The sequence below is a fragment of the Calidris pugnax genome, unplaced genomic scaffold (assembly GCF_001431845.1).
Source record: "Calidris pugnax isolate Ruff unplaced genomic scaffold, ASM143184v1 scaffold20, whole genome shotgun sequence".
NCBI classification, from domain to species: domain Eukaryota; kingdom Metazoa; phylum Chordata; class Aves; order Charadriiformes; family Scolopacidae; genus Calidris; species Calidris pugnax.
The window spans coordinates 31,047,632-31,074,257 of record NW_015094510.1 but is presented as its reverse complement, the minus strand read 5'-3'; the positions used below and the strand labels follow the sequence as shown (position 1 = coordinate 31,074,257).

The 26,626-nt window shown below is 42.7% G+C and overlaps 1 protein-coding gene across 1 annotated transcript; it reads right to left on the bottom strand.

Annotated features, from left to right (window-relative positions):
• Positions 1-8,054: 8,054 nt before the first annotated feature.
• Positions 8,055-26,594, bottom strand: TMEM123 (transmembrane protein 123). The gene is made up of 6 exons (XM_014965771.1): positions 26,333-26,594; positions 21,058-21,117; positions 18,748-18,813; positions 13,752-13,940; positions 12,134-12,287; positions 8,055-9,983 (listed from the first exon to the last, which is right to left on the bottom strand). Exons 1-6 carry the CDS (start codon positions 26,592-26,594, stop codon positions 9,959-9,961), a joined length of 756 nt encoding a protein of 251 aa, XP_014821257.1. The 3' UTR covers positions 8,055-9,958.
• Between the last annotated feature and the right edge of the window lie 32 nt (positions 26,595-26,626).

The window sequence follows — 26,626 nt, the reverse complement described above, 5'->3', positions numbered from 1 at the left end:
TGAACAGGGAAGTGAGTTTCTCTGATGCTTTGTGATTGCCTCTGGCAATTCCTTATTCATAAACAAACCAACTCCTGCAAGAACCTAAACAGCATCTGGTATATTCTTCTATGTTGATTTTTTTGGAAGGGTAGAAATCCTGGTCAGGAATGGTCCTCATGACCTTGGAGATGAGGCAGAAGGTAGCTATACAGCAATATAGCCTTTATTCATGGACTCATGGATTTGACAGAGTTGGAAGGCACCTCTAGAGATCATCTGGTCCAACTTCCCTGCTAAGCAGGATTGCCCAGAGCACATTACTCAGGACTGCATCCAGGTGGGTCTTGAAAATCTCCAGAGAAGGGGACTCCACGACCTCCCTGGGCAGCCTCTTCCAGGGCTCTGTCACCCTCACCATAAAGAAGTTTTTCCTCATATTTGAAGGGAACTTCCTGTGTTCCAGCTTGTGCATTTACCCCTTTATGCTAGGGATTAAAACGCAAAAGCTGTTTTCTGTGTTTGGAACTTTACAGTGACTGTGCAACTAAATACTAGGGTCTTGCAGTCCCCTCTAGGGTCTTGTTTTGTAGGCTGGTAGTCCAGGGATTTCTGTTTCCTTACAGGTTGACTCTCACTTCACCCTTTCCAGCTTTGTATCCTGAGACTTCTGTAGAAGATATCTACAGAGGGGAAGTGTTCATGGGTGTTTCACGAGGATTTCATGACAAGCAGTGGAAGAATAGGGCCAGGGTAACAGCACCAGATCCTGCAGTGATGGTGCCAGTTTGTCTGGCTCTAGTTGTTAAGTCAGTCACCTTCAGTCATACCTTAATGCCCAAGTGCAGACCTCTCAATCTGCAGACCTGACAGCAATGAGGTGTTTTTAACAATACTTGGGTGTCTTACGCTCTGTAGTTTGAGGTGAAAATACCATTTCTTCAAAGTTTGAGGATGCCAGTGTTTGCAAGTTGTGTGGATGTAACCAGCTTTCGTGACTTCATATGTGGCTTTAGCTCTACGTGTCTTAGCTCCTCTAAAAGAGAGCACCCCATGTATATAAAAGTAGTAAAGTGTATAGATTAAAAAGAACTTGTGTGGGCTGAGTAACTGGTGACTGACAGTGACTTACCCTGTGTAACAGTTGCCTGGTGTTTGGAGCAAGGCTTGTGTTAAGTGGGGGAAGTGTTTGTCACGAGCAAATACATTTCCATTCGTACTTACAGATGCTGTACATTTGGTGTCTGTGTACATCTGAGTTGTAATTTAATAAAAGTCCCCCTCTGAGTCTGTGAAAGAAACCTCTGGGTCTCCACCTGCCAGTTTGAGAGATCTGTCCACTGAGTTTGGAATTTAAACAGTTTGTGGAGGTTTTGGCCAGCTCAAAAGGGCCCAGACGTACTTTTATTTGTGAATTATGTGATTGAGGCTGACTTGTTTGCAGATTCAGGATATTTCCGTCAGCAGTAATCATCACTACATTTAGTGTGGGCAGTTGTGCAAAGGAAGATACAAATACATTTCAGTTACTGTGTTTGATTTTGCTCTGTGTTTCCAAGCAGCACCAAGCAGCTGGAGCTGCTTTCAAAATAATGCTGGAGATACTAATTTTGAAGAATTGTTACTTTGCTGTCCTGGATGTTTAGGGGAGGGGTGTAAGAGTCTGTACTGGTTTGTTCTTAAACATTTTTAGCGTGAATTCAGCATCACTGATGTTTGGTTTCATCTACTCTTCCGTAATCTCTGCGACACTGTTTAAGGCTTTGCATTAGCTGGCACCATAAGGTTAATGCTTTGGTGTATGTTCCTTGCAGTGCACAGGATTCTTTAACTGTCATAGAATTGAACTTTTAACTGTAGGTTGGCTTGCCATAATTCCTTTGAATGCAGACTCTTGCTCATTTATTACATGTACGTATCTCCCCTTTAATTTTGACATTAAAAGCATGAATGTTTCAAACACAGCATGTAGTTTTAAACAGCTTTGATTAACATACTTTTACTTCTCTAGGTTTTGAGATGTTTCTAAAGGCTTTTTCGTCTTGTACAGCAACTGAAGTAGTTGTCAAAGACTATGAAAGCTTGTTAAGAAATGAAGCAAATGACTTGAAATTTGATGTTCAGACCCAGAAATTAGTCATATTAGAACCAAATATACTTTCTACTGATTAAGAGGACTCTGCAGGGGGAGCTGGAGAGATCATGCTCACCTGAAGAGTGTGGAACTGTGAGTATGAAAGCCCTATTTCTGAACAGGGAAGAGGACAGGGAAAAACACAGTAGCAACACAGAAGCAGGCAGACTTTTTAAACAATGCATTTTTCTTTAGAATCCTGTGGGCTCAGAGTTTTTCAAACACCGCAGTTACTATGTATAGAACAGACGACAGGATATACAGGGCTTTAAAAATGGAGTGATTCAGGTGTAATTTGTGATGCCTGAGGATATCTCGAGACCTGCACAAATCTGTTGGCTCTGGCTGTTGAGTGTTCTGAACGTCCTGGGCTCCGTGCATCGAGGCACCTGAACCGCTTTCTGAGAAGTGGAAGAACTCGATCTAGAAACTACTGGGTAAAATTCTTTGACCTAGTTTTGGCAGGAAGACTAATCTAGGTTATGGTTTTCCTACTCCCCACTCTAATGCTTGTGGTTGCCCTGATCTGTAGTGCTGTACAGGTGAGCAGTTACACTCTCACTAGCACTATTCCAAGGAGCTACAATAGAAGCAGTCACTGTAGCACATTGCAAGCAGAAGCCTAGCAAAATGTTAAACTGTGAAGAAAGCAGTGTTGTGATTTGTTTGGAGAGAATCAAGTGACTTTGGTTCCTTACGAACCAGCTGATCGTGTTTGCACTTTGTTCTGTCTCCACTTCCTTTTTTGAAAGCGTTTTCCAGAGCTTTGACTGGGTTAATCAGCAATAAACACCCCTCTGCCTCCAGTTTCCTGCGCGGCTCTGCTGATCAAGCAGCTCAAGTTCTCAGCCCTCAGCATTCCAGCTCCAGAGCTTGTCTTGAGCTGGCAGGCCGTGTCTGTGTGGCTTGGGTGGGGAGAGGAAGGAAACTTTGGTACCCCTGGAGTTCAGGGGTCAGAGTTGCTGACAGATGAAGACAGCAGGCAATATGCCCAGCTTCTAGAAATGAGTGGTTTCTTTACTTGAATGAAGCTTATCACATGTGTAAAGGACATAGCTTGGAGCAGCTGCCATTTCTGGTACTGGTTTGTGATACTGCAAGACAGAGTGGCTTCCCAAGTACCAGCTGTATGTTTTGTGAAGCTTTATTATAATTATTTAGCAGTTTCCTGCATGGCTTTTTTTTTTGTGTGTGTGTGTCATTTTTTTGAACTGAATGTGTATCTTTGCTGTTTGCTGTTGAGCATTGACCCAGAAGTCCAGCGTGCTTCAAATAGAAGACAGCAGGCTGTCCTTTGTCCACAAGTGGTCAGAGTGTCACAGAGCTCTTGCCTGCTGAGATGGATGGCCATGTATGAAATACCTAGGAACTCCATTAGCATGATATAAAAAAAGAATAATCTTTATCTTGCTGCTTTTTGTGACTGACCTCTTTAGTAACTCCATAGTGCTGTGCTCTCAGAACTTGGTTCTTTGCTATATTCCTCCTAAGACATCTGGAGAAGAGAAGCACATGGAATTGTAAAAAGTGTATTCATTTGCCTTTAATTCTGTGTTGTGGCAATTGTAGTGTCGTGAGGCCAGCGCACACGGCATCGTTTAATCTTGCATGTGGCCTGGACTTGCAAATTCAGTTTTCTTGCTGTTAGTTATTCCCAAAGTGAGCCAACTCGGGTGGGAGACCTGGACACAGAGGAATTCTCTGTTCTGTTGAACTCCTTAGTGTGTGTGATTGTGCAATGGTTGTCACTCTTGCTCCAGAGGTTACTCCTGCAGGGAGTAAACTTCCTGAGACCATGGGAAATCACCACTCCTTTGTTTCTGTTTTTAATGGAGCATGTGACCACAACAGTTACTGATGCTCCCAGCTTCCCAGGAAGCCCAGCTTCCTCACTGGTGGCTGCTGGCATGGACCCCTTCCAGCCTGAGAGCCTGGGGCATCGCACTCACCCTGCGCAAGGAAGAGCAGAGCTCCAAACGGCAGATCCTGCTGTGCTACTTTCAGAAAAAGAGGAGGTGAGTTTTTTTGGTTTTTTTTTTTTTTTCTCTTTTAAGAGATCAAAATGTGCTGGAACATAACAGGAAATTGCACAATAAGCGATGTCCCAGCAGCAGCTTTCACTGGTGAGGTTTTTTTGTGGATGTTTTTTTTGTTGTTGTAGTTTTTTTGGGTTTTTTTTGTTTGTTTTGTTAGGGAAAAGCTGGAGAACTTGCCAGAGGTTTTTAAGCTCATGTGTAGAGTTGGTCAGAAAAAACATCTCTTTTGTGCCCGTATAATTTCACTTACTGATGGTCTATTCCTTTGGCAGCTAGAGAAGTGAAGTAGTCAGTACTTAGGGAGTATGGGATATTAATTAGGGTTGTGATTTGCCCAGTGGAAGATAGTTTCAATTCTAAGGGAAGAATAAAGTCTTTAGAAAAGATCAAGACATATATTCAACAATCAAAAGAGGAAAGTACCCATTTGTTCAGACATTCGTTGCTTTTGTTTCTGAACCCTGTCAAGGAAACTGAGTTACACAGGTTTGCTTCTAACACCTCAGAAGACCCATGACCTCAGTGCTGATCAGGTGCAACACCTTGGTTTCCAAACTGCTTTAAATTTGATGTAGAAAGGGTCAGAACAGACATTAGACAAACTCAAAATTTTGAGTATCAGAGTGAGAATGTATTTCGTCATGATATTCTAAAAGGACATTTAAGAGCCTCCAGAACTTGGAGTTCCTTATATTCTTTCAATTTTCACAGTTGCTAACTTGGATGTTTTGAAGTATAGGGATGTCCTGACACTTAGGGATAATATCAAACATCAATCCAATCTTCAAAGCAGTATTTTTATAGTGAGGCAAACACTGAATTCTAATGCAAGCTAAAGCCCAGACACCACAGGATCAACACCAGGAACTGGCAGTCCCTGCATCTCTGCTGTTTGTGAGACCTGTCAAACGCAGATTCCTAAATTCATTTAACTGTCCTGTTTTGTGAGGTGCTCTCTCGGTCACACACCCATCGGGGCTCCTTCAGTGCCGGATAGAGAACGTGGTTACATTCTGCACGGCTCCATTCTCATTCTTTCTGCTTCCAACCTCTGGAGTTCTCTGGGCAGTTTTCAGTCTCTGCTGTTCCATTTTGCTTTTGGCAATATTGTCATTTTGTTGCTTATATTTTTTCAGTAAAGCATGTTAGGAATGTTATGGATGTCTTCAAGGCAAAAATAGTGTGGCATGAATACGTAAGAGCTTTAACAGTCTCAGAACAAAAAGGAAAGGTATGAAAGTAGATTTGCAAAGGGATACTGCTTAAGTTACTGTGTATTATCACAATACTATTATTGTGCTTTAATAGCTTTTTGCTTTTTTTTTTTAATAAAAAAATACAGCACTGCAGCATTTCTGGCCTGCTTTGAAGCTGCTAACACCAGGCCCCATTAAAGCAATCAAGCTGGATGGGCAATGACTTGGTAGTAGAATACAGGTGAAAGGTGAGTTGCATGAAAAGGAAAGACGTGTGGGAGGAAGGCAGAATGCTGCAGGCCCCAGGTGTGGTCATACAGTTGGTCCACATCTGCCCTACAGCAGATCCCAGTTAGGGGGCACCAAGTGCAGTTGTCTCTTGCTCTGGGAGGGGTTTGAATCCAACCTCCAAGAAGTGGTATCAGCGAGGGTGCAATATTTCATCAAATACAGGTGGGAAGAGCATTGTGGACAACATAAAAGCAGTTACAGGTTACTCTTTGATGGCCTTCATATACCAGACTTAAACAAGTAGGTCCCAGCTCGCTGGAGTTCTGGTTACTTTCATTGCACCAGTGTTATACCCTGGCTCCCTGCAGAAGATCTCAGCGTAATTATACCACGTTTAGGAGTAAATGGCAGATTAAGCAACATATTGCACTTCCTGGGAATGAGTGTGGGTTGCGTTGGAGTTGGTGTGTTTGTGTTGTGTTTGGGGCTGAGCTGGCCGCTACATCGAATGGCAGATGCTCTCTAACTTCCCTCCCACCTGAGAGAAGAATGAGAGAGACTTGTGAGTTGAAAAGAAACTAAACTAATGAAATAATAGAAAGAAAAGATAACAATATCAGAAAAAAAAAATGAAATATATACAGTATATTCAAAACCATATCGAGCTCCCTGGATGATCATGTCATTGGCAGGCACTGGGAAAAGTCCCAGATTGGACACAGTGCCAGGTGGGAACTGGAGTCCGTACCACATGGATCAGAATCAAGGGCAGGCAAACAGACAGGGTCCTCCTCGGATGCTGACCACTGGAGAGAGAACAGACCCTTTGGTCCCTCAGGTTTCATACTGAGCATGGGGCAGTTGGGATGGAATACCCTGTCGGTCAGTTTTTGGTCACCTGTCCTGTCTGCTCCTCCCCACAGGTGGGACCCCTCTACGCTTTTCTGTTTCAGACCCTCCAAAGTGAGCTGAGCTTGGTTGTTATGGAAACAAGTCTAAGTGAGAGCCTCTCTGCGAACCATTCCTTGGCATGAACGACAAACATCAGGTCTTATCTACTAGAAGTGGAAGCTGTTTGAAAAAAGTAGGCCATTAATTTCAGAGAGTTAGAAGAGGCTTAACTGAAAAGTAAAATTACTGAAAAGAAAATTGTTTCTGTTTTACCTCAAGCCCTGACAGTTTGGGATTGGGGAATTTTTGAAAAAAAAACCCACAAAATCACAGCCCTTGGTAGGAGTAGGACGTCAGCATGCTGATGGGTGAAAAGCTGGACATGAGCTGACAACGTGCACTTGCAGCCCAGAAAGCCAGCCACAGCAAAAGAAGCGTGGCCAGCAGGTCAAGGGAGGTGAGTCTACCCCACTTGTCCACTCTTATAAGACCCCACCTATGGTTCTGCATCCAGCTCCGGGGCCCTCAGGACAGTGGGTTGGAGCAGCTCCAGAGTAGGGCCACAAAAATGACCAGAGGGCTGGACCACCTCTCCTGGGAGGACAGGCTGAGAGAGTTGGGGTTGTCCAGCCTGGAGAAGAGAAGGCTTCAGAGAGACCTTACTGTGGCCTTTCAGTGCTTAAAGGGGCCTACAGAAAAGATGGGGACAAACTTTTTAGCAGGGCCTATTGCAATAGGACAAGGGGTAATGGTTTTAAATTAGAAGAGGAAAGCTTAGACCAGAGAGAAGGAAGAAGTTTCCTTACAGTGAGGGTAGTGAAACACTGGAACACGTAGCCCAGAGAGGCAGTAGCAGTGCCATCCCTTGAAACATTCAAGCTTAGGTTGGAGGGGGATCTGAGCAACCTGATCGAGTTGAAGATGTCCCTGCTCATGGCAGGGGAGTTGGAATAGATGACCTTTAAAGGTACCTTCCAACTCAAACTATGATCTTGATGTGTTTGAAGGGCTAAAGTACTATTACTGATATCTGACCTAAGGTAGTGATGTTCTCTAGCCATTGGATGACTTCTCAAGCCTGTAGCATTAAGTGAAATATATTTTAAGCACACAAACACATGAATATTAAGGATTAAAAATGAGTATAGGGGTTGTGTGAGTGCTGGTGATGGGCTTAGAACATGGCAGTGTAAATGCAGTTCGGTGATGTGCCACCAGAGGGACTCCTAAGCAAGACAGAACTATGAACTGCTGCCTCCCACTTACCTTAAACTTCACATTTACTTTCCGAGGGTAAGATTTATCAGTTGCACATTACTTTGTCTGGTATCTGACCACCTGAAAGGTTGTATATTTGCACTGGCTCATCTGAAATCTTAAGCACATATTTTCCTCTATGCTAGTAATGAGATTACAAAATAACAGTACAAATGATTGAGCTGGGAAAAAGAGCACTAGCTCTGGTATTCTGCCATTGAAAAGTACAAATATATATATACACTGAACACTTCTTATCCAATGGCTGTGGAAAGGGTTGAGGGAATTATGAAACTGTCTAGTAAAATAAAAATCCAACTGAAATCAATATAGTAACTCCAAAGATTTCATTTTATTTATTCATCTGTACAACAGAGGTGAGACAATCCCAGTATCTGAGTTGGACTAAATTGTCTTAATTTCCACAAAGTAAGGTACTGCAGTTCTGGGGAAGAGCCGTTTCTAAACTCTTCAAGTCAAAACTGGAAGTTTTCCACCGAACAGTCACAAAAGTTACTTCAAATCACTCTTCCCCCTGTACCTCAATCTCAGTGAGAACCAAGGCAGCCCCACTACCCGCATTCCAGGTGTGGGGCTGGTGCCATTAAGGCTCCTCATTAGCCACGGTTTGCTGGAGGCGGCTGTGCCTCAGACACAACAGGATTACTGCTCCCTGGGAAAGAGGAAAAATACTCCAAATGGTCACTTTAACCTTGCCTGTCAGAAGAAACTATTGCTCAACCAAAAAAAATTTAAGCTGTGCCAGAGCTGAAGTCTTATTTCCCCCGATGCCTTGTGCCCCAGCCCCCTGACAGACTGGGGTGGCTGTCACCACCCCCTGCCTGCACCCCGAATGGTGGACTGGTGCCAGTGGTCAAGTCCCACCACAGCAACCCTCTCCAGGAGGTAGAGGTCTACACGTGGAGCCTGAGCAGGGCTGGAGGAGTACTCAGTGACACCAGGAGATGCAGGCCTGCGTTTCTTGGTCCTTGCTCTGGTTTCCTTACACCAGTGTCAGTGGGGAGCCCATCTGCTGAGGACAGCAGGGTTACCTCAGAGTGACCGCAGAAGTGACATGGAAGCAGCATCAGTCATCTCCCACAGGGCCCCCAGGGTATTTGGGCCTTCATCTAAAGGTCTTCTGAGAGGTGCCACGTTGCCTTCAGTGGACTTTTGACCAGACCTTGGTACATGTGTGTAGCAGTACCAATTTCTGAAAATCGTAAAAATGCAGATTATATTCTTCTAAAATGTTATCTTACAGGTTTTCCAGTTCTCTGCTTAAGTTTCAATGTTTATCAAATGCTACTAAAACATAAAACTTCATAATAATAAAACCCAAGAGTGAAGCAATTGCTACACTCAACTTAAAAGCCAATTTTTAGAAGCAATTTTCATATGATGGTACAATTACTTTTTTCCATTTTTATTTTGCCTTCAATTGCACATGCTTCATTAGGACATGCGAGAAGAAAGAAGCTATGGATGGCACAGTCTGTTCTCTTTTAAGGAGCCATTTAGAGAAAAGGGTTGTGGATGGGTACGGCCAGTCTGTCCGTGCTTCCTGCGGCTGGTCCCACTGCAGAGCCTGTTTCCTGTTAAGGAAAGTCTCTGCAGGTCACTGGTGAGCTAATGACTGAAGTTTAAAGTACAAATTATCACCTTCTATGCAGTTAGCAAGCCATGTCCCTTTATAGCCTAATAAAAAAATAGCTGAATTGTTCACAATCCAAAATTTCTAAACTAAAGTTCACACCAAACTTAAAAATAAATACAATTTAATATAAAATATTGGGAAAAAACCAAACCATTTTACTTGTAAAAACCTATGCTTGGTCTCAAAGCTATCCTATTTAACCTACTGAATCCATTTGGGAACATACTGGATTTATGCAGTATGTAAGAAATAACTGAACTTAGAATTCCAATGATGCAATCCACTGTGCTAGTAATTAGCTATTTGAGAGACTTGTGTGTGTACCTTAATATTACTCAATGTGTGGTTTTTTTAAATTTAGTTACAAATGCTGGAAAAAGAAAATGCTGTCTCTATGAAGTGCTGAGTTCTTCTTCTTATAAAAGCAAATGCAAAAAAAACAGGATTTTTAAAGAGCTTCTCAACATTTTGCAGGATCACGCCCAGGACAGGTTTAGAGACTGATCATCTTAACGAAAGGAACTCTTTCAGCAGTGAGTTACAACAGCTGCGACAGGATGTCTTCCCTGAGGTCTCTTTAAATGATGGCATCATGTTCATCACTGTAATAGAAACACAGTAATTAATCTTCTGCAGTACAAGGAACAGTCAACATGAGAAACAGCCATCCAGCTGCTGCTGAGAAGGTTATTTTGTCAACAGAGAGCATCTTGTTGGGAAGGGCTAATGGCACGTTGATTTGGGAGTTACACTCTTCCCTGAGCTGAGCCTGGAATTAAGAATTTCATTTTGTCAACACTCCTCCAGCTTTATTACCCTTATTAACATTTTGGCTTTCACATTTAATTCACGTACATATTTTTTAGATGAGTTGTTGCTCAGCCATTTTTACTCTATCTATCTTTTCTATATGCAGTAGTAACAGGTAACCAAAGCCAGTTCAGAAGCTCAGTGACAGGTTTCCTTTGTTTTAAAGACACTGTTGAATCTGAATTCTACAATGTCTGTTCAAATGCTACTGTGGGTAAACATGTGCAGCAAGAACTTGTTGAATTCCATGACCTGCAAGCAGGAGTCAAGATGGGGAGAAAACACAGGGCCTAAACACTAGCATCCCAACAAGTCTAATGACATCACCTCACTTAAGCTTCTCAACTTACATTGATGATACTGGATAGGAAAAAGAAAAGCAATCTAATTTTAAGAATTCCCAGTTCTTAAAGTAAACGGGGGACAAGGAGGGAAGTCTGGAAGAAAACTGAGTAGAGCTGAGTATAAATGGTAAATGGGATGGTACAATTTTGATTGAACTATTCACTACAAAAGGGGTGAGACACAAGATAAGTCAAAAATCATAGATTTCTGATGTGTTCTGTGCTCTCAGAAAGGAGAGGAAAAAAGTAGCTCCACAAAGAATAAACACACTCAAGAAAGACTGGACCTACTACCTCCTGTCCCACAATCTGGTGTCATAAAGGAGACCGGTTGCCTGGAAGAAATTGGTGGCAGAGAATCTGTTTAAATCAGTGTTTTTCAGCTTGTAGTCTACAGACTGTCTGAAGCCTACAGACAACTTCTAAAGGGTCTTGAAAAGATAACCAAGAAAAGCAAGCATATTCTCAATAGCTTTGGATTTGCTGTAGAGCACCTACACTCCACAGGGAAAACACCAGCAGCCTGCAGCTCAAGGGAGGTTGAAAGTCACTGGTGTACAAAGAGTTAAACAAGTGACTTTTTGGTGGGATGCAGCCTGTGCAGTGTTGTACCCACAGCACTGACTGCTCTACCTAAGACTCTTCGCTGCCCTCACAGTCAGTGAACACAAAACCATATGGATAGGCTGACTCATCTGACAGATTTATCCTACTTTAGGGTAATAAGAATGATATGAAATGACTAATTTAGATGCAGATGCCTGTATTTGGTTAAATGAATGCTACTTCTCATTTCATGGACTTGTGAAAAGTCCTTAAAGCAGGTTCATTGCATACGATGTCATGGACAGGTTTCTGGAGTTGAGAACAAGATAACACAGAAAACGAAATATTAGAAACCAACCAGTTGGCCTGCCTGTATTGCAAGGTGGGGCAAAAGTCTGAGCTGACAATTAAATATCATGCTTTTAAAAATGTGAATAATGGCCATATTGCCTTTGAATGTTTTCTGTGACAGTAAATAAACAAATCAATTCAACTGTGGTGGTTTAACAATGTGGAACATTAGGTATCTGGCTTTAAAACTGCCTGCTCAAACTAGACTTAAAGGTACACAAAGTGTGATACAAAGGAGAGATGTTAACAGTTCCCACAAGGTGTCATATAGGTAATATAAAATAGAGCTACTACAAAAAAAATAATATTAAGGGGAAGGAAAATACCAAAGAGTGAGGAGACAAATAGAGAGTCTAGGAGAAAGCATGAGAGGAACCAGAAGTCTTGCCAATTACAGCAACCATTTCAAGGAAACATTTGCTATTCATAGAATAGCTAGAGGACAAGGATCCTTTGGAAAAAAAAACAAAAAACAACAAAATGATTTTATATAATAGATCTGAATAAAAACCCACACAGAAGAGAGACATAATAATAATGAAAAATAGCTGAAGTGGTGAAAGACAAAATATCACAGTTAAATCTCTTAATGATATTAATATAATGTACATTAAACAAATGTATATATCATTGGTTTTGTTTGTCCTTTTTCCCCTCAAGAAAGTAATACACTGACAAGGGACAATCCCTTGGGAACTTACATGGTTCTGTACTGAATGCCTCTTCTAGAATGATAGGTTTTGCATCCAATGTAGAGAATAACTAGGACTCCAAGTGTCAGCACAATGCCACCTACAAAACTGCCCACATCAAATCTGGAGGTTTTGGCTACAACAGCCTCAGATTTTGATGTGGCTGAAAAGAAGAAAACAAAAGGCACTTTTTACAGAGCTTGCAACATTGCACTTTGAGGGACTCCTCTATATCCTGCCCTCACTATTGACCTGTCACCTAAAAAACCAAGTAGACAAATTTAACATAAAATCAACTGGGAAGATACCAGCCAAGCACACTGAAACTTAAGAGTTCCGTTTTTAAGTGCCAGATTCTGGTGACAAAGGAGCAGCTGATCCAACTAGTTGCTGTCTCTGCAAGACTGACTGCCCCTTCTCCTCCCCACCTCCATCTTTCCCCTTCCCTTTTCCCCCCTGCAGCTCCTGCCCTTCTTAGGCCAGTTCTAGTGTTTTTCATACCCTCCATGAGCCAATTTAACTCCCTAAGATGGCCTGAAATTAACCCAAGCAGAAAAGGAAGTTGCTTTTAGCCAGATGAGGATGGTGGGTGTGCCTGCAGAGGGGTACAACAACCACCAAGTCAGTCAGCCTCGTTACACGGTGGGAGTAAAGTACTTTTGGTGGTGATGAGCTCTTGGATTGCTTTACCTTGTCTCATGGGATTGTACCCTCCACCTTGCAATGGAGGGTACATCTCACGGAATTACACCTGATCTCCAAGTGAGATCAGCTCTGCAGCCCAACACAAATATTGACATAGATAACATGACCTCAGATAAGCCATAGCAATTTCCATGTGAAAACTGGTTTTATCTGCTACAACCTCCCACCAAAATACCCAGTCTGTGCCCATCTCTGTTTGTACTTGCCACAGGGAGCGTTACGTGGCCAACTAAAAGGTCTGCTGATGACAGCTTTACCTACTGGACAAGGCTTCACTGACACGTGAGCAACCCCCAATCTGTTTGTAAGCGTGAATGGTGTGAACGAGCCACTAACTGCAAGGAAATGCTGAATTCTACACTTGTGGTTTTTGTATTAAAGGGCACTGTCAAACTGTATTTGACAACTTTTACACATGGTGTGACTCATTCATAGTCATGCTCTACCCTCCATTAGGGATAAAATTCATTACATGGCTATAAATGTAGCTAACAGGGCTCCCAAGCCAGGAGAGCTATTTGGAGCCACAGCTCAGCGGTGAAAAAGGAAGTGTTAGAGATGAGTTCCAGCAAGCTGTAGAAGGGAGAGCTGAACAAATACAGAAGTTGTATTCAAAAGCCAGGTTTTCTCCTAACATTGTAATCTCCTTGCTGGTGGCTGCTGGTTCAGACTACTCACACTTATTTTATTTTTTTCCCCCCTAAATATGTCAGGTGTCTCAGGTTAAGTGAAGCCTTATTTAAGGAAGTGGCGTGCCCAGAGCAACATCATCGCAGCCAACTTAATAATAAAACCCCACCTTATTTTTGTTTTTCAGCATACAAATACCTTCTTTCTTTGTTATATTACTGAAAACCTAACAATTCTACAACACATCAACACGTATACAAGCCTCTATGAGCTTCCTGAAATGTGAACTCACCTGTTACAGAAGTGAAAGAAGCCTTGGAAGTGGTCACCACCGTACTATTGGGTTGTGATGATGTGACTGGTGAAGCTGTGGTGGATCTCGTTGTCTGGCTGGTTTTGGTGGACTCAGTTGTTAAGGCGGTAGTCGCAGTGGTGGTGGGCTGCCCGGTACTGGTCAGATGAGTAGTATTCGTGGACAAACCTGGGAAATTTTTGTTTGTGATATCACACAGAAAAATACATGAAAATAATAAAGTGTATACTCATTGAAAATAAGATAGCATTTCTCATGCCCAAACAGAATGACAGAGTAACAATGAGAATGCTGCTGCGTGGATATCCAGGCTTGCACAGACTCTTCCCCTATGCCTTTCCTTTGGAAAGACCTAACTTCTGATTTCTGGGGCTCAAGGTCAGAAATGGTTTAAAGGAAAAGCTGTAAAGAAAACCTGGATAACATCTGATAACTTTTACAAGGGTCAATTTTTTTTTTTTTATCACATTATCCAATTCCATAGAATCACGTTTAACTTACAGTATTTTAAAATATGATAAAGTGCTGGATCAAGAGTAACTTCCCATTTAAGGAGCCCAACTTTTCAGGTAACTTTTCTGATTTTGCATGAAAATGCCTCCCTGATTTTTGTAATAACTTAATCTTTAATTTGCTTTTCAATGAAACACGGGTTTTACTAAGGCTGCATAAATATTAAACTTACCAGAGAGAATTCTATATGTATGTTAAACTTGAAGTTCAAAAGGTTTTCCACACGTGATAAAAGTTTGACTGAAGTAAATCTGCTGGCTTGTATCATGTATTTAGTAGTGAGCTGTCTTGCCAAGGTTAAAACAAAGAATGGAATGCTGTTTCACAAGTTTAATTGACACCTAAGGTCTTTAAATTTTACTCTGCTTTTACTTAACACTTCCCCTTCCATCCTCAGAAAGCAATAATGATCTGTTCAGAATAAAAATACCATGAAGCAAAATTCAAGAATAGTAGAGATTAATATTTATAGCAAAATCCTTAGAACCTTAGTAGAAGGCAGACAGTTAGAATGATGTCAAAAATAATTACTTCTTTTTCTAAGGAGGAACTAAGAAGAAACATGAGCCTGTTATGCAACGAACATTTCTCTAAGCAGACAATATGAGGGACACAGCTTTTATGCATGAAGGAATTACAAGGAGAAAAAGCTCCCTTTGTAGCTGTCATCTTCTGCATTATCTCTATAACCTCACACAAGCCGAGTGCATTTTAAACACCAGAAACAGCTTTTCATTATGGACATTGAAATGTCTAATTTTACCCATGTTTTCTTGAAATTGTCTGAAACTAGAACAACTGAATATTAGGGAGTTTCATCACAATTCCACAATAAACCTGATATTAAATTTTTAATACAGCATCTAAAAATGCTTCTGTGGAATAATCTTCCTGCAAGGGTAGTTTAAAACATAAGTAGCTACACACAGAATGCTAAGACTTAGGTATCACTGCTTCCTGTACAGATGTGAACAACAAAAACTTAAAAAAAGACCCCAAACACTATGTCAATGTAAGCATTCAGAAAGCAACGGGCCTACACAACACTTTTCTGGGACACTGAAACAGCCCAATACAGTCCTCATAGAAAATGTTATTTATTTTCCTGTTCTTTAACTGTTACAAATGTATTGTGCCATAACCCTAGGAAACACTTTGAAATGAGCATTCATTGTGATGGAACAGTTGGAGTACTATATTTATGTACTTACCTTGTTACAATTAGGAAATTCAGTTCCTCTATGAAGCATGTGTAAAATACATCAGATAAAATTCAGGGCACATTTTAATACTGACAGATAAACTCCCCAAAGGCACAATGATCTATAAATATCAAATGGTTCTTCATTGTAGGAAATACACAAGGAAATGTCTATATGGAAACCATCTACAGTTATATGGCATGAAACCACACTCGGTAACTGCATTCCTAATGTAAAAGATACCAAAAAGAAAGACAGACAAACCTGAATGCAAGTGTCAAACAATCAATTTTCTGTGTTTTTTGGGTTTTTTGAGCCATTATTTCTGAGGGTCAAACTGGCTTGTGTTTCTGAGCAATATAATGGCTAATGGTTCCACGCATAACATTATTAAATTATGTTAAACAAAGATAGTACTTATTCCATGGGCATTAAATTACACTACAGAAACCCCGAGTCAGCACAAAAAATATCCAAGCAGCTATCCTGAGGAATTTCAGCAAATCTGCACATTATTTTTTCCCCTCTCTTTCCTACTAGCGGTCCTTTTTTTGTACTTTATTATATCTTGTTTCTTACTTTAATCCTTTATCAAGATTACAGCACTTGGTGATGTAATATTTATATTAAGAGTAAAATCTGGTTAATCTCCTACAGACTTATCTTTCATGATGTCTTTAGCATCAGTCATTTCAAAACATCAGTGGGAGGCTGAGGCAGCTGGAGAATTTGGGAAGCTGACATGAATTGGACACCAATCTGTTCTCCTGTGTCTTTGAAAAATCTTAGCTGTACTATTTTACCAGCAGAGTTAAGATGAAAGAACATTTGCTAGCAACATCTGTCCTTTTATCTTTTATTTCCCTAATTACTTTTCTCCAAAAGACCAGCTGGGCTTCATTGAACATCACCCTAAGCAAACCCAGACTGCCTGAGTTAATTTTTATTATTTAAAAAGGATGCATGCCGCAATATAGTTCAGGTTTATGATGCTTTATTTTTAAGAGAGACAAGTATTTTACTTTGTATGCTACCTGTGTTAAAACATTATGTAGCTATGCTATATCCATCAATCAAACTATGTGTAGCACAAAGATAAGAATTCTTAGCAGCACGCTCTACTCCCGTAGTGTTCTAATTTGACATAATGAACACAACTCAAATTCTATAAGCACCATGCTAACATAAAAAAAATATTATTGAATGCTCTTCCTAAAATAAATAACTCCCTTTGCATGGAAAATGACTGAATGAAACACTTGCTTCTGTGATGAAAAGTATCAAAAGGAAAAAGGCAATAAAAGATACTTTAAGCAAAATTAAAGTACATATATCCAGTTGTCTTTATTCTGAAGAGGTTGAGACAGATAATCAAAAGAGATGAACATTGTCTTAAAATCTATGACGTTTCTAACAAAAAAAAAAAAAAAAAAAAAACAAATGCTTGTTTGGTCTTGCTCTGAAACTGAAGTCTTGCCCTCTGGCCAAGAACCAAATGTGCTACCAGATGAATGATAGGGAGACACTGAAGAGCAACATGAAAGTTAGTGAGGCTGCCAAGACTGCACTGTATCACCTTCATATCCAAAGCTTTGTATTGAGTTTTTTAAAAAAAAAAAAAAAAAAAAAGAGAAGGATGTGAATCATAAACCACGTGAAGCCAGGCAGAGCTGCCTGTTAGGTTTGCACTGTGTCGAACAGTAAAGGGCTCGGGCCTCTTTTTACTGTTATTATCCAGACACAGTAAAGCTCAGACCTCTGCAAGAAACCCTTAGTCTGGGCTGGAGTGGAGGGTGAAAGGCTGGAGCAGAGGGTGGGTGAAACACCTGTGGTTAACAATGGCTTTACACATGGGGAAGGCCCTGAGGCAACAAGGTGATTACAAAAATCCCTACACTTTCCAAGTGAGACATGCTTAAACTGGTTACACTGCAGGCAGTGGAATGAGAAACTGCACCACTTCCTGGCTATCAAAAGGTTCTTGCAGAGATTTCACACACCCCACCCCCAACCCCCCCAGCGAGTAGTTTATTCTTAAATAAATAACAAACAACTTCTGAGCGCGGTAGCTGAAAAGTGATCTGGAGACTACAGAGACACGAAGTGAGAGCTGTACTGGAAATGGAATGACATAGCTGGGACCTTACGGTCAGCATAAACCTCTACAAATACACAAACTATCTTCGGGTAGGCACAATATTTCTGTCCCACTTTCACATAGATCTTAGCACAAGGGGGACTCAATTCATGCATGGAACTAGCTTTTCTTCTCTCACGTACAACCTTTTTTATCTATGCAACACAAGTGAACAACTGTACTACATTAATTCTTATCCAGTCTTTACTGACATGCTGAAATATGCCTGTGCGAGTTCTTCCAGAAAATCATTTTTTAAATTTCCTTTTTTAGTAATCTCACATTGACATAGCGAACAATTGGAACGCTGCAAATCCATGTGGATTAATTGTTTGTTTGCGTCCCAGGTTAAATACCCGCTTCCAAACTCTACTAGTTGATCTAGTACACCTATTTCTTCTTTCTACAAAGTTGTGTTTTGTAAACATGTTACTTATGTCATAGCATCATGACTGCAACACTGCTGCCTTGGGAAATCATTCTTACCTACAGTTCTTTTGCCAAGTTGTGAAGGAAAGATGGCAGCGCTAGAACAACGCAAAACTACCTGTGACAGACTGTCCCAGATCTGCCCCTCATGTCTCACTTGAACTCCACTGTTTTGTGCTATGAGCTCTGTAAGGACTATTTTCTATAGTATAAGGTGCCATGAGTCTTACCTAGAAGGAAATGAAGTCTTATTCTTGAAACTCAAGCCCCCAGGACTTCATTATACCCTAAGTCTACTCATTGTGAAATAACATTAAACAGATATGCATAGTTTGCACAGCAACCTATTCATCTTTATTCTATGAAAATGGAAAAAGCTTGCTTAGAAAGAAAGAATGAACATTAAAAAGACCAACTTCTTTCAATTTTTCTTTGAAGTTTTATTTTGATTCCTGTTTTTCAATGGCACTACAAATGTCATTGCTTCTACTGATGAAGGATGTTACCTAAACTTGAAAGATAGCACAGCTTCATTTCAGAGCTGCTTTACACAGTGCCTCTCAGCCCTAAAATGATAATGCCTCTCTCAGAAACCCACTTTTGATGGTTATTTCTTTAGATTTTGTTGTGATCTGGGGTAGGTTTGTAGCTAGCTTCTAGTTTTATAGTAATAGACAAATGTACAGATACGTACCTGCTGCAGATGTGGTTGTAGATTGTGTGGACGATATAACAGTAGAAGTAGATGAACTGCTACTTCCTTCAAGGAAAAAACAAAACAAGAAAAGAAATATTATGAATTTTCTTTTTAACATACTATAATTAAAGTACCCACAACACAATACTCTCCTTGGGTTATCTATGTCTGCAGGCTAAAAGTGGGAATACAGCAGAGAGTATTCCATCTCAAAGCAGATGGTTTTACCTCTCTACAAAATGTTTCCAGATCTCCATGCAGCAAGAGCATAGTGCCCAAATGGTCGGCATCTGAATTCTTTGCATCTCCTCTTTTTGCTCTCTTTCACTTCTATGTCACGCTCTATTCTGCTTGCTGATATCAGCTATACTGTCATTGACTTTCTTGACCTACTTAAACACTGTGGGGTTTTTTTTTTCTTTCCAGTTTTTATTCCTCTATTTCAGTTCCACTTCTGTCCCTCAATCTTTTCTTTCATTTTGCTGCACCCCTGTTACAAACTGGGCTCATGGTAGGAACTTACTGTAGTCGTGTCAAGTACGGACAGAGTGATACCCTGTGAAACATCTTGCTGTGGCCTTATGCTCTCTCTATGCAAAAAGGTGTCCTAAGAATGTACCTGTTTCCAAAGACTTAAATTATAAACCATGTTTCAGTCTTAATGGTTTTGTCCTTCATGCCTTTCTTTAACTTCTACTTTTCCAGTTCTCCTTTTTCTTCTCTCCTCTTCCTACTCATCTCATGTTACTTCTGGGTTTTCAGGCACCCTCCCACTCTCGTTTCTGTCCTCATTGCTGCATCCCTCTTCAATGTTTTACAGGTTAAGTGTCTCTTCCTCCTGGAAAAGACCTACTGGGCTGTTTGGTGACTCCCATTCTAGGAAGCTTCACTGCCCATACTTCCCTCCCTTCGCTCTGCACCGTTGCGTACGCCTGTTCTGTGATTATTCTTTTCTCTGAAGTAACTCATCTTTTACAGCATCCCCCTGCACTACGAGCACCATGCACCTTGCAGCAGCCCCATCGCTTTTCAGCATGGCTGGAAAACGAGGTGCATAGCCTCAGTGATGACAGGAACAGCAACACAGCTACCAGAACCAAGAAGCAAGCACGTTTCCCTTGCTGTATCTGCTGTCCTCACAACTGGAAAAGTCTAGTCTAAAACAGTTTTGTCAACCCTCTTGGCAACTGCATACATGTTACGAGCAAGCTCAGGTTTAAGAACAAATGCAGCAAATTTACACCTTCATAGCACCTACCGAAAAAAGGGGAAAAAGTTACAGAGGGAATGACTTTGCCTTTTCCTTGGTATAATCATAGCCAATTAGCCCCACCATTGAATACTGCACACACAACCCTTATACTGACATACCTGGAATTTTAAATTGCCTATTTAATTGCCTTCGAGAAACAGTCTATGATTGTACAATTACAAACACATTCTTTCTTGGATATGTTGACTTTTATACCAGCATAAGCCACGGATACGCCTGGGGCTAAACCTTTCCCACACTGGCCTAATACTATAACCAGAAAACAGCTTTGGGTTTCCCCCGAGTGCTTACTTCTGCAACCCTGGGAACACATCTGGATGTGGACTGCATGCTCATACAGGTGAAAAGGAGCCACGTACACTGCCTGGAATCTGGGTGTGAGTCAGTGATGCAATTAACAGAAGATAGAGTGAACATAGTATTGGCTATACATCCCACTCGTTGGCCAACAGCAAATGAGATAAGTGAAGTAGTACAGGGCAAAAACGGCTCAAGGAATATCCCCTTCACGTGGCACATGCTTAAAGGTGTACTGCTAATGCAGTCAAAATGAGATTACGCTATGAAATAAACATGTACTTTAGCAATGAGCTCAAGCACAGTGGACCCAGAATCCATTCTAACATTAGAAATCAAACGAAAAAGTGCCTTGCCTTTTTCTCAAGAGCACTGAAGTCCAGCCTAGCAGACTTCTTGAGCTGGTGGTTCTCTTTTTAACTGTAAAATGACATTGGCAGGTATTTCTAGTCCTATACATAAAATTTTCCCATGTTATTTCTCCACTCTCTTTTGCTCAGGGGTACCTCAGGATACGAGGATTGAGTTGTGTTGTACTGTTCATCAGTTCCTGTTATATATCTTTAGTTGTCCTAGAACAGACAATCTGAATCCCTCCATCCTGCCCTACACAATTCAATTCACAATTCAATAAAATAAAAGGCAAAATATTACAGGACAGCCTAAGGCATACAGTAATACATATTGCTTTTCTTGATGCCACCGAGGAACAGCAACAGAAATGTCGAGAGTATTACCTTGCAACTCATTGCCTGGAATCGTAGTAAAGGGTGTAGTACTGCTGGAGTTGTTCGACTCTTCATTTCATACATAAAAAAACAAGAATAATAAGATAGCTTTAGGTGCTTTATTACTAAGAAGCAAAAAAAAAAAAAGTGTAGTATCTGTCACTTGCTTTGGGCAGATAAACGACTAACCTACCATGGAGAGGAGTAAGGTATAATGACTATACAAAAGCACGGTACCACAACGGCCTGCTCTCAGCACATTAAAAATGACAGCATTTGCACTACCCAACCATCAAGTGAACTGTAACTCCATCCCAACCGTCCCATCCTCAGTTTTATCTTTCCCATCATCACCATCCCAAGTTCTCTTTTTCCTAAAGAGGAAAGGAAACTAAAAGAAATAAGAGGCCGAAAATCAGGCCCCTTCCTTCAGTAATAACCCGTGACCAACATCATCTACAGCAGAAGGAAATGACCTTCACACACAAATCTTTTTCTATAAGGTCTACAAGGCCTTTGCAGGCGGATGAGTGTGTACTGTGCCCCTCCATGCACAGCATGATAAGTCAGTAAGATCCGCTAAGAAGGTGCATTGCTTAGTTGGGGACTAACTGCATGTCCCACTAAGGCATCCACTGAGCATCCAGCAGGTGGGGAGTGGGACAGAGAAGGATCACACCTCTGGTGAAATATCATCATACCCTAACGACTAATTGAGGCCTGATTACTCTGTTCTCAGGCTTGGTCTACAAACACGTGGTAAAACTTAGAGATAAATACACAGAATGAAAAATCTGGCATTCACACGCATACAAGAGGATCTGGTTGTTGAATTCTGCCTTTGCAGAGTTTAGTTTCCATCACTTATAACAACATTCTGCCAAAGGCAAGCAACCAGCCCTCACCAAGTGTCACAGAGACAGGCCATTTTCCCACTAGTTACAAAATGTTAGTGAAGATCTCCAAATGGTGAAGTCTGCAGATAGAAATGATAAACCACTCCTCGTATCTCAACCACGCAATATCCAGGCTGATATTGCAAGACATGTTAGACTGTTTAATTAGGGTGCTTAGGGAAAGCAAACAAACAAAGGAGGATGGGACACTGCTGAACCACGCTTCCCCAGGAAGGACTCAATCCTGCAGACAGTCGTTTACATCAGAGCTAGTCCCACCCCATTTAACAATGATCTGATTGAACAGAAAACGGACATTATCCTCCTCCCCAACAGCACACAATGTTTTTTGCTGTCTCAACCAGCAGAATGGGCTCCCTGTAGGATTAGATGAAAGAAGGGGGCAGGAACCAGAGGTGGGAGGGCAGACAGGACTGTATTAGCCCTAGTTGAGATCCACTTGGACTGCACACCTTGAAAGATGGCAAGGACTTCATCCAGCTTAAAAGACACAACCTTTTTCTTTTTCCCCTCCCTAAAAAAAAATACAAACAAAACAACCCCAAACATTGGTAAGTTTCTTAATTTGCATCACAAGCAGTTGCTCCAGAACACAAACACATCTTACTACGGGGTACTGCATGAGCGTGTGCCACATCGGAACCCCTGGCAGTGAACAGGACAGGAGAGAAAATCTTAAAATGCCACTATTCCCAAACTGTTCTCTGTCCTCAGACTGTGGGTTTCCATTTGAAGCCAGGCGTATGGTCGCAGGGACAGCAGGGGACTTCAACCAGGGAGGTGGGAAGGACATCCTGGGATAAGGCAAAGGGATGCAGCGATGGCTCCGCCAACTGGGGACTCTCATTTGGGACCACAGGCAGCAGAGGGCAACCGGCCCAAAGCCAGACAGTGAGGGTGTCTGGCCCTCTCCAGGGAGCAGAAGCCAAGGGCTACAGGTCTGCAGGGAGCCAGGTGTGAGGAGGGGAAGGAAGGGGGGAGAAGCCAGCGGCCAGCTGCAGGGGCAGAGCTCTTTGGGACACAGGATTAGCTCCAATGTTGGGCCTGGAAATCTTGAGCAGAGAAACTCTGTGCTGCTGATGCTTGTTCCCACCACGATCCAGAGGAAAGAGGGGAAGGAAAAACAAAAAGAAAAAAAAAAAAAGAAGGATCTCTGTGGTCATTTTTCACAATGAAACACAATCCAACCAAGGAAATACCCAACTTCAAACAATGCACCAAAGCACCACAGACTGGAAAAGGAGAGAGAAAAGGGATCAACAACATTTATTGTCAGACAAATCTGTTTTCCTGTTTAAGGTCAGGCGCAGATGCAGCTGAAAACATAACTGCTGGTGGCTGCCCGGGGTGCATCTGAAGGCAAGCATGCTTCCTGTGAAACACCATGGCACTGCTTGGCGTGCTCTTGTGGTTTTGTTGCTCTAGTGCGTAAGAAGTCATGAGTTGGAGACTAACCAAACTTTCAAAGGAGCAAAATCAGGCCAGTTCTTCCAGCTTTATAGCTGGAATCCAGCTTCCAGAAGTGGCATTCGGGCACAGGAGATGAAGATCCCTGCTTGTGCTAAACACATCGATAGGTGTGAGAGACAGAGAGAGCTCTGATACTTGTCAAAAATGAACAGGACAAGATTTTAAACAGGCTTGATTTTGCCAGATCCTGCAAAAATCACCACAGGGAATTAATAGCCATGGACCTTTAACAATAGGAATCTGTAGTTTCCGGCTCAACCATGTACCAAATTACTGTTCTCTGTAGATGAAGCCTGGTAGAAGAGCCACACGCTGATGAGTGGCACCACTCATTGAGGTCATTGCACGTGACAAAGGTCAATTTGCCCACTCCTGCATTCACATGGAGGATAAACACATTTCTAAGGACTCACAGGCTTTGTGTCTAGTCTAACTCAACCTCACGTTGCAGCAAGATGTTGGTATATAAACTCACATAAGCACAACGTTACCTATTCATTTTGAAGAAATTTCAAAAGTCTTATATAAAATTCTGCCTGAGCATCTTTTTTGTTTCAAATTTGATGCACAGCAGGGAAGCAGGAGAGTTTTATGCCAAAGCCATTACACTTTTGTTGGTTTAAAAAACAAAAATTACAGAGGCACTGGCTATGTGCAGTCCATCAGAAAGATCTCTGACTTGCATGGTAACCTCTGAACAACCCAAATGAGTAACAGTTGAGGTGCTGGAAGCAGATAATATCTCTGTTGAAGCAGAGATATTAGAGCTGCAACATGAATATAAACATCCCCTAGACAGTCTCCATAAGGATACTTGTTCTTCTCAGTTGAAATGGATGAAACTCAAATTCTGGAGATTAAACCAAAACCAAGCCTATGATCCCAAATCTATTGTAACATCTGCCAGGAAGTTTTGTCAAACAATAAATTAAAATCCCCGCTATCTGGAAACTTTGTATTTCTTTTCCCTTTGACTCAACAAGGTCTTTTGGTACCTATTTTCAAAGTGGTGTTCTTGACCTACCAAGAAGGTAGGTCATCCTGAGACAGAGGCCGGGCAGGCTTATCTCAGCAATGTTTTAGACAGGTCCTCATGCCTTAGCATTGTGAAACTACCTCAGGGTCTTGCAAAGGAAAGCATAAACACCACTGCATAGATGCTTAAGAAAACAACACAAACCTAAGTAACTGACTCTCAACCCTGGTCAATCTGAGACTGAAAAACCACACCACCTTTTGCTGTGACCCAGGAATCTAAAAGAAGTAAGGAGATGCACTGAAATCAAAATGCCACATCTGTTTTCAGGCCTGGTGGCTGCTGCTGGTTTTTTGTACTGGGAATAGTTTTGTAGCCAGGTGAGCTCTCGGCAGATGTTGCTAGCTGGCTTTTCTGAACACAGCAGGAAGGGCAGGGGGGCAGCTTCCTGCCAGGGAGCGTGGATTCTCCTTACTCCCTCAGCTGTCGGGAAACCAGCTGGATTTTACATAATAGTGGGAAGGATTTTCCCCAAATCATAACATTTTTGGTGATGTTTCTTCCACTGCTATGACTGACACACCAGCAGAGTAAAAGAGCAGCATTATATTGAAATAACCAGCCTGCCCAAAAATCTTAACTGGAATGAGGACAAATCTACTGCCACTTTCACTTTTTGCAAATCATAGTATTTGATGAGTGTCACGCTTTCTACTGCAGCATTCATGAGTGAATCGCAAACTTTTGCTGAAACCAACACAAATCTCAGCAGTAGTTTCTGGAAGTTTCTGAGTAAGTAAAAAAAAAAAAAAAAAAAAAAGATACTTCGATAGATATGCTAGAATGAGCCTTAAAAGGGCACAACTTCTCTCAACCTATTATAAATGGGGTCTAGACAACAAATTCACATACAGAGGAAGGACTATATTTGACTGTTAAAAGTTAGATGAGCTCATCCCTGCCCCAGGAGACAGCACTGGCTGCACACTGAGTTAAACCAGAATATGCGCTCAGGAAACAGCGTGATAAAAGGCAGATCAGGCCAATCTCATATCGAATGAAACGACAGCCTATCGCTGTAAAATGGAGGGATCTCAGCAAAGCAGTGAACATGTTACCCCTAAACTTCTTCCAAAAAGCTTCTTGTTTTTGGAAGGGCAATTACAGAGCTGTTTGTGTCCCTCATTTTACTGTTTTTTTGGGGTACAGTTTATACTGTCGCTTCACCAGGTTAAGCACCAGCACAGGAACACCGCTGGACTGAGCCCTATTCCCCCACGTTGTTTACGGCAGGTTAGTTTTGCTACTTTTCTCTCAGTTTCTTTTCTGCGGGACGTTGCGGGGCACCGTCCGGGCAGGTCACTCTCCCGAAAAGGCAACTCCGGCAGCTCAGAGTTTTCCATCTCTCACCGCATTCGGGCGCACGTCGACCCTGACTCCCCTCCCCAAAATCTGCCCTTCTCCCGCCGGCGCTGAAGCACAGGGGGCTGTGTATCCACCACGAAAGAGAGGATTTGCTGCAAGGGCCTGACAGGAACGCCACAGAACGCAACAGCAGGGCCGCGGTGACCCCCAGGGCTGCGGGACGCCGCTCTCCCCAGCCCCAGAGCTGCCTCACGGAGCCGGGCACCCCAGGGCTGCGGGACGCCGCTCTCCACAGCCCCAGAGCTGCCTCACGGAGCGGGGCAAGCAAGGCGCCTCCTTCCAGCCCAGCCCCGCCGCTCCCCGGCTCCTCCACGACCCTCCCCGTCCGGACCCCGACGGCGGCCGGGTCCCTGCTCCGCGCCCCGGGACACCCGCAGGGTCCGGGGAGCGGGACGTCCCCTCACACCGCCTCAGGGAGGCCGTGCCGGAGGAACGGAGCGGAGCAGCAGCGCCGAGCCCGCCCCGGCCCGTCCGTCCCCCCGCCGCCGCTACTCACGGGAGCCGGGGACGAAGAGGAGGAGCAGCACCAGCGCGCAGCGAGGGCCGGTGAGGATCCGCATGGCAGCCGAGGAGCCGCCGGGCCCGCACCGCCACTGCACGCCGGGCCGGGCGCTGCCTGGCGGGGCGGGGCGGAGCGGGGCGGCGTCCTGCGCCGGAGGCGGCCGCTGCTCGTCCCGCCCCGCCCGGGGCCACCGCCCCCCGGGGGGTGTCTCTCCGGAGTCCCCGCCCGTCCTCCTTCCCGACGGGGTCCCCTCCATCTCCACCGCTGCCGTGCCCTCTTCCCTCCCAC

Excerpts from the sequence above, each read along its gene's own strand:
- TMEM123 (XM_014965771.1), bottom strand. The coding sequence starts at position 26,594 with ATGGAGGGGACCCCGTCGGGAAGGAGGACGGGCGGGGACTCCGGAGAG. Across the intron at positions 18,814-21,057 it reads TCCAGGCAATGAGTTGCAAG|GAAGTAGCAGTTCATCTACT; the intron begins GTAATACTCTCG and ends TTTTCCTTGAAG. Across the intron at positions 9,984-12,133 it reads GGCATTCAGTACAGAACCAT|TGATGAACATGATGCCATCA; the intron begins GTAAGTTCCCAA and ends TTTCTATTACAG.